Source organism: Electrona antarctica (genome assembly GCF_951216825.1).
Source record: "Electrona antarctica genome assembly, chromosome: 11".
NCBI classification, from domain to species: Eukaryota; Metazoa; Chordata; class Actinopteri; order Myctophiformes; family Myctophidae; genus Electrona; species Electrona antarctica.
In genome coordinates, this window is record NC_136792.1 from 40546213 (window position 1) to 40554966 (window position 8754).

At 43.1% G+C, this 8754-nt stretch overlaps 1 protein-coding gene across 1 annotated transcript in view; it reads right to left on the bottom strand.

The window, feature by feature from the left end:
- Nucleotides 1-7984: 7984 nt before the first annotated feature.
- lpar5b (lysophosphatidic acid receptor 5b) overlaps nt 7985-8754 on the bottom strand; it is a gene marked incomplete at its 5' end in the record, with an annotated part of 948 nt that continues 178 nt past the window's right edge. The window contains one exon of the mRNA XM_079514893.1: nt 7985-8754. This exon is cut by the window's right edge and continues 178 nt beyond it. Coding sequence (XP_079371019.1) covers nt 8102-8754 — 653 coding nt within the window. The 3' untranslated portion in view covers nt 7985-8101.

Here is an 8754-nt window from a genome sequence, read left to right on the forward strand (position 1 = left end):
GCTCAGTGGCACCCTTGTTAAGATGACGTCCATCTGAGCCAGAGGTTGTGAGTTCAAATCCAGCTTAGTTCCTCCTACTTTCACTCTGCAGCATGTTTTGGAGAATAACATCCAAAAAGACGAAAATCACTCCGAGACCATGGGCTATAGCCCATGGCCTCGGACGGCATACTATAGCATGCCGTTTTTCATCATTTTTGAGGATTTGAAAAAAAGACGAAAATCACTCCGAGACCATGGGCTATAGCCCATGGCCTCGGACGGCATACTATAGCATGCCGTTTTTCATCATTTTTGAGGATTTGAAAAAAAGACGAAAATCACTCCGAGACCATGGGCTATAGTCCATTGTCTTGAGTGATTTTCATCTTTTTTTCAAATCCTCGAAAATGATGAAAAACGGCAAGCTATAGTATGCCGTCTGAGATGGGCTACAGACCATGGTCAAAAATGATGAAAAACACGCTTTTTCGTCACGCTTTTCCGTCAAGCTTTTCCGTCACGCTTTTCCGTCACGCTTTTCCCCACACACCCCTATACAGTTTTTTTCAGGTTGCTGCCCTCAGGGAAGAGGTACCAGAGTATCAAAGCCAACAAAAGACACTTAAAAGCACTAAAGACACCTTTGATGCACAGCACCATTCAAATGCTCTGTACATGATCCCAAGGCCCCATTTGAAAAGTCACACCAAGAAGAACAACTTACAACCTAAATATTACTGAGAGCTCAGTGGCACCCTTGTTAAGATGATGTCTATGTGAGCCAGAGGTTGTGAGTTCAAATCCAGCTGAGTTCCTCCTACTTTCACTCTGCAGCATGTTTTGGAGAATAACATCCAGAAGAGAACTGGAAAGAGATGGAAAGCTGAGGAAATTCTCAGAGAGCATGGTGGCACTCTGTGATAAGCTGCTGTCTATGTGAGCCACAGGTTGTGGGTTCAAGTTCAGCCCATGGCCTCAGACGGCATACTATAGCATGCCATTTTTCATCATTTTTGAGGATTTGAAAAAAAGACGAAAATCACTCCGAGACCATGGGCTATAGCCCATGGCCTCGGACGGCATACTATAGCATGCCGTTTTTCATCATTTTTGAGGATTTGAAAAAAAGACGAAAATCACTCCGGGACCATGGGCTATAGTCCATTGTCTCGAGTGATTTTCGTCTTTTTTTCAAATCCTCAAAAATGATGAAAAACAGCATGCTATAGTATGCCGTCTGAGATGGGGTACAGCCCATGGTCAAAAATGATGAAAAACGAGGATTTGAAAAAAAGACGAAAATCACTCCGAGACCATGATCTATAGTCCATTGTCTTGAGTGATTTTCGTCTTTTTTTCAAATCCTCAAAAATGATGAAAAACGGCATGCTATAGTATGCCGTCTCAGATGGGCTACAGACCATGGTCAAAAATGATGAAAAACACGCGTTTTCGGCACGCTTTTCCGTCACGCTTTTTCGTCACGCTTTTCCGTCAAGCTTTTCCCCACACACCCCTATACAGTTTTTTTCAGGCTGCTGCCCTCGGGGAAGAGGTACCAGAGTATCAAAGCTAACACAAGCAGACTGAAGAACAGTTTTGTTCAGGCTGCTGCCCTCAGGGAAGAGGTACCAGAGTATCAAAGCTAACACAAGACACTTAAAAGCACTAAAGACACCTTTGATGCACAGCACCATTCAAATGCTCTGTACATGATCCCAAGGCCCCATTTGAAAAGTGACACCAAGAAGAACAACTTACAACCTAAAAATCACTGAGAGCTCAGTGGCACCCTTGTTAAGATGACGTCCATCTGAGCCAGAGGTTGTGAGTTCAAATCCAGCTTAGTTCCTCCTACTTTCACTCTGCAGCATGTTTTGGAAAATAACATCCAGAAGAGAACTGGAAAGAGATGGAAAGCTGAGGAGATTCTCAGAGAGCATGGTGGCACTCTGTGATAAGCTGCTGTCTATGTGAGCCACAGGTTGTGGGTTCAAGTTCAGCCCATGGCCTCAGACGGCATACTATAGCATGCCATTTTTCATCATTTTTGAGGATTTGAAAAAAAGACGAAAATCACTCCGAGACCATGGGCTATAGCCCATGGCCTCGGACGGCATACTATAGCATGCCGTTTTTCATCATTTTTGAGGATTTGAAAAAAAGACGAAAATCACTCCGGGACCATGGGCTATAGTCCATTGTCTCGAGTGATTTTCGTCTTTTTTTCAAATCCTCAAAAATGATGAAAAACAGCATGCTATAGTATGCCGTCTGAGATGGGGTACAGCCCATGGTCAAAAATGATGAAAAACGAGGATTTGAAAAAAAGACGAAAATCACTCCGAGACCATGATCTATAGTCCATTGTCTTGAGTGATTTTCGTCTTTTTTTCAAATCCTCAAAAATGATGAAAAACGGCATGCTATAGTATGCCGTCTCAGATGGGCTACAGACCATGGTCAAAAATGATGAAAAACACGCGTTTTCGGCACGCTTTTCCGTCACGCTTTTTCGTCACGCTTTTCCGTCAAGCTTTTCCCCACACACCCCTATACAGTTTTTTTCAGGCTGCTGCCCTCGGGGAAGAGGTACCAGAGTATCAAAGCTAACACAAGCAGACTGAAGAACAGTTTTGTTCAGGCTGCTGCCCTCGGGGAAGAGGTACCAGAGTATCAAAGCCAACACAAGACACTTAAAAGCACTAAAGACACCTTTGATGCACAGCACCATTCAAATGCTCTGTACATGATCCCAAGGCCCCATTTGAAAAGTGACACCAAGAAGAACAACTTACAACCTAAAAATCACTGAGAGCTCAGTGGCACCCTTGTTAAGATGACGTCCATCTGAGCCAGAGGTTGTGAGTTCAAATCCAGCTTAGTTCCTCCTACTTTCACTCTGCAGCATGTTTTGGAGAATAACATCCAAAAAGACGAAAATCACTCCGAGACCATGGGCTATAGCCCATGGCCTCGGACGGCATACTATAGCATGCCGTTTTTCATCATTTTTGAGGATTTGAAAAAAAGACGAAAATCACTCCGAGACCATGGGCTATAGCCCATGGCCTCGGACGGCATACTATAGCATGCCGTTTTTCATCATTTTTGAGGATTTGAAAAAAAGACGAAAATCACTCCGAGACCATGGGCTATAGTCCATTGTCTTGAGTGATTTTCATCTTTTTTTCAAATCCTCGAAAATGATGAAAAACGGCAAGCTATAGTATGCCGTCTGAGATGGGCTACAGACCATGGTCAAAAATGATGAAAAACACGCTTTTTCGTCACGCTTTTCCGTCAAGCTTTTCCGTCACGCTTTTCCGTCACGCTTTTCCCCACACACCCCTATACAGTTTTTTTCAGGTTGCTGCCCTCAGGGAAGAGGTACCAGAGTATCAAAGCCAACAAAAGACACTTAAAAGCACTAAAGACACCTTTGATGCACAGCACCATTCAAATGCTCTGTACATGATCCCAAGGCCCCATTTGAAAAGTCACACCAAGAAGAACAACTTACAACCTAAATATTACTGAGAGCTCAGTGGCACCCTTGTTAAGATGATGTCTATGTGAGCCAGAGGTTGTGAGTTCAAATCCAGCTGAGTTCCTCCTACTTTCACTCTGCAGCATGTTTTGGAGAATAACATCCAGAAGAGAACTGGAAAGAGATGGAAAGCTGAGGAAATTCTCAGAGAGCATGGTGGCACTCTGTGATAAGCTGCTGTCTATGTGAGCCACAGGTTGTGGGTTCAAGTTCAGCCCATGGCCTCAGACGGCATACTATAGCATGCCATTTTTCATCATTTTTGAGGATTTGAAAAAAAGACGAAAATCACTCCGAGACCATGGGCTATAGCCCATGGCCTCGGACGGCATACTATAGCATGCCGTTTTTCATCATTTTTGAGGATTTGAAAAAAAGACGAAAATCACTCCGGGACCATGGGCTATAGTCCATTGTCTCGAGTGATTTTCGTCTTTTTTTCAAATCCTCAAAAATGATGAAAAACAGCATGCTATAGTATGCCGTCTGAGATGGGGTACAGCCCATGGTCAAAAATGATGAAAAACGAGGATTTGAAAAAAAGACGAAAATCACTCCGAGACCATGATCTATAGTCCATTGTCTTGAGTGATTTTCGTCTTTTTTTCAAATCCTCAAAAATGATGAAAAACGGCATGCTATAGTATGCCGTCTCAGATGGGCTACAGACCATGGTCAAAAATGATGAAAAACACGCGTTTTCGGCACGCTTTTCCGTCACGCTTTTTCGTCACGCTTTTCCGTCAAGCTTTTCCCCACACACCCCTATACAGTTTTTTTCAGGCTGCTGCCCTCGGGGAAGAGGTACCAGAGTATCAAAGCTAACACAAGCAGACTGAAGAACAGTTTTGTTCAGGCTGCTGCCCTCAGGGAAGAGGTACCAGAGTATCAAAGCTAACACAAGACACTTAAAAGCACTAAAGACACCTTTGATGCACAGCACCATTCAAATGCTCTGTACATGATCCCAAGGCCCCATTTGAAAAGTGACACCAAGAAGAACAACTTACAACCTAAAAATCACTGAGAGCTCAGTGGCACCCTTGTTAAGATGACGTCCATCTGAGCCAGAGGTTGTGAGTTCAAATCCAGCTTAGTTCCTCCTACTTTCACTCTGCAGCATGTTTTGGAGAATAACATCCAGAAGAGAACTGGAAAGAGATGGAAAGCTGAGGAGATTCTCAGAGAGCATGGTGGCACTCTGTGATAAGCTGCTGTCTATGTGAGCCACAGGTTGTGGGTTCAAGTTCAGCCCATGGCCTCAGACGGCATACTATAGCATGCCATTTTTCATCATTTTTGAGGATTTGAAAAAAAGACGAAAATCACTCCGAGACCATGGGCTATAGCCCATGGCCTCGGACGGCATACTATAGCATGCCGTTTTTCATCATTTTTGAGGATTTGAAAAAAAGACGAAAATCACTCCGGGACCATGGGCTATAGTCCATTGTCTCGAGTGATTTTCGTCTTTTTTTCAAATCCTCAAAAATGATGAAAAACAGCATGCTATAGTATGCCGTCTGAGATGGGGTACAGCCCATGGTCAAAAATGATGAAAAACGAGGATTTGAAAAAAAGACGAAAATCACTCCGAGACCATGATCTATAGTCCATTGTCTTGAGTGATTTTCGTCTTTTTTTCAAATCCTCAAAAATGATGAAAAACGGCATGCTATAGTATGCCGTCTCAGATGGGCTACAGACCATGGTCAAAAATGATGAAAAACACGCGTTTTCGGCACGCTTTTCCGTCACGCTTTTTCGTCACGCTTTTCCGTCAAGCTTTTCCCCACACACCCCTATACAGTTTTTTTCAGGCTGCTGCCCTCGGGGAAGAGGTACCAGAGTATCAAAGCTAACACAAGACACTTAAAAGCACTAAAGACACCTTTGATGCACAGCACCATTCAAATGCTCTGTACATGATCCCAAGGCCCCATTTGAAAAGTGACACCAAGAAGAACAACTTACAACCTAAAAATCACTGAGAGCTCAGTGGCACCCTTGTTAAGATGACGTCCATCTGAGCCAGAGGTTGTGAGTTCAAATCCAGGTTAGTTCCTCCTACTTTCACTCTGCAGCATGTTTTGGAGAATAACATCCAGAAGAGAACTGGAAAGAGATGGAAAGCTGAGGAGATTCTCAGAGAGCATGGTGGCACTCTGTGATAAGCTGCTGTCTATGTGAGCCACAGGTTGTGGGTTCAAGTTCAGCCCATGGCCTCAGACGCCATACTATAGCATGCCATTTTTCATCATTTTTGAGGATTTGAAAAAAAGACGAAAATCACTCCGAGACCATGGGCTATAGCCCATGGCCTCGGACGGCATACTATAGCATGCCGTTTTTCATCATTTTTGAGGATTTGAAAAAAAGACGAAAATCACTCCGGGACCATGGGCTATAGTCCATTGTCTCGAGTGATTTTCGTCTTTTTTCAAATCCTCAAAAATGATGAAAAACGGCATGCTATAGTATGCCGTCTCAGATGGGCTACAGACCATGGTCAAAAATGATGAAAAACACGCGTTTTCGTCACGCTTTTCCGTCACGCTTTTCCGTCGCGCTTTTCCGTCAAGCTTTTCCCCACACACCCCTATACAGTTTTTTTCAGGCTGCTGCCCTCGGGGAAGAGGTACCAGAGTATCAAAGCTAACACAAGACACTTAAAAGCACTAAAGACACCTTTGATGCACAGCACCATTCAAATGCTCTGTACATGATCCCAAGGCCCCATTTGAAAAGTAACACCAAGAAGAACAAATTACAACCTAAACATCACTGAGAGCTCAGTGGCAGCCTTGTTAAGATGACGTCCATGTGAGCCAGAGGTTGTGAGTTCAAATCCAGCTGAGTTCCTCCTACTTTCACTCTGCAGCATGTTTTGGAGAATAACATCCAGAAGAGAACTGGAAAGAGATGGAAAGCTGAGGAGATTCTCAGAGAGCATGGTGACACTCTGTGATAAGCTGCTGTCTATGTGAGCCACAGGTTGAGGGTTCAAGTTCAGCCCCAGACGGCATACTATAGCATGCCATTTTTCATCATTTTTGAGGATTTGAAAAAAAGACGAAAATCACTCCGAGACCATGGGCTATAGCCCATGGCCTCGGACGGCATACTATAGCACGCCGTTTTTCATCATTTTTGAGGATTTGAAAAAAAGACGAAAATCACTCCGAGACCATGGGCTATAGTCCATTGTCTCGAGTGATTTTCGTGATTTGCCTGCCTGCCTGCCTGCCTGTCTGTCTGTCTGTCTGTCTGTCTGTCTGTCTGTCTGTCTGTCTGTCTGTCTGTCTGTCTGTCTGTCTGTCTGTCTTTCAGCCTGCCTAACTTATAGTAAGGAAAAGGTTTCCTGGACTCAAACAGAATTATACTAAGGCACCACCATTTTTGTGATTTTTCTGTTAGCGTTTTCACATTTTTCAATTCTGAACAAAAAAAGAAAAAAATAGCAAATTTCTGTTTGCTGGAATCAAATTAAACAAACAAAATCACAAACATGTTTTTTATATGTTGGATTCAGATTCAAATAAGGCAATTATACTAAGGTCCCCTGTCCCTACAAGCTCACAATTATGTTATTTTTTCCATTTCGAGAAAGGCAGTTTTGGACTTAAGATGTTTCCATTTCCATCCAACAGCGATGATGCATGGTTTCCATCCTGCATATTATGTCAACATTTTCATTTCACTCTTGCATCACACCCTGCTCCCACCGCCCACGTGAAGAAGGCAGTGATATCCTTTAATAGGTGAGATTGTGATTAAATAATTTCCTTAGGCCTCATTCACACGTACCAAACACCAATCAAGCAATGTTTGGTCGTTTTTTTGTTTTTTTGGGCCACCACAATGCTTTTCCAATGGGAGTCACATGGTTTGATCAAACATTTGTGTTTGATCGCTGATTAATGATTGCTCCCCCCTCATCAAACAAAAATGTTTGGTCAAACCATGTGACTCCCATTGAAAATGAATTGGAGCAGCAATCAAAAAGCAATCAGGCATCACACACGGACCAAACATTTGTTGTGTAGGTGTGAACTAGGCCTTAGAGATGACACTACCTGTCTGTCAGAACCAGACGAGGGTTCAGTACTTAGAGGATTACAACAGTCTCTATTAGACCAACCTAAGATGCTGCTGGTCTGTGCTGGAGCCTAAATTATGTAACAATTATTATGTCTTAAAAGTATTGTAACAACTACAGTTCCCACTTCCCAATATTGGCAGATAGGTTGGAAATGCGTATATCTATTGGATGGGTACAAGATGTGCACACAATCTCCTCTGAGGAAAGGAATTATATCCATAATAGTCTACACTCAGAAACACTAAGACTTTATTGTCAATATATAGAACATTACAGTCCAGTAATTGGATTCGGTCATGCAGGTGCAAAAACATGAAACAAACAACACAAAAAGATTCACATCTTACATTTTGATTTGAAAAGGTGGAAAACATGACATGACGACAGAAGGGAAATTTAGTGGGACTTGAAACCCTGGACCAAATTATAAATTACCCTGGACTCTGTGAGCATCATCCTTGCCTACATTACTGTTCTCTTGTGAGACGGCTGTCCACATTCTCTTGTTTCTTCCAGAAGGCATCCAAAGAGAAGTAATACAACAGTGGATCTAGACAGCAATTCATACTACAGAGACACACTGTGGGCGTGATGGCAGATGTCCATTTAACGTTATGTTTAACCATTATTAGAACCACATTGAGAGGCATGAAAAAAATCACAAACATCAACAAGTTTATGGCAAAAATAAGCATGACATTCATCTTGTTGTTGAACTTCCTTTCAAGTCGGCGAAGAGTCCAGTACACCATAGCAGTGGACACGACATTGACTGCTAGCATGGCAATTAGTAAAATAGCCATAACTTGCATCACAAATTGTTCACCTTGGACACAAGGTGTCACAAAACATGCAGTTGCATTGCAGCTTTCCATGGTTCTTATAAAACGTATGCTCTCTGGGATGTTTGTAGCCACTATCAAGACCCAAACCAAGGCACAGGCTCTCCAGGCATTGGTGGTGCTTCTCAGATGCCTTGACCTCAGGGGGTAAACCACTGCCAGCAGCCGATCCACACTGATGAAGGTGATGAAAATGGCACCGGAGCGGATATTGTTGCGGAAGAGCATAGTGATCCAGGTACATGCCATAATGCCCAGGGGCCAGGAACCCGTAGCAT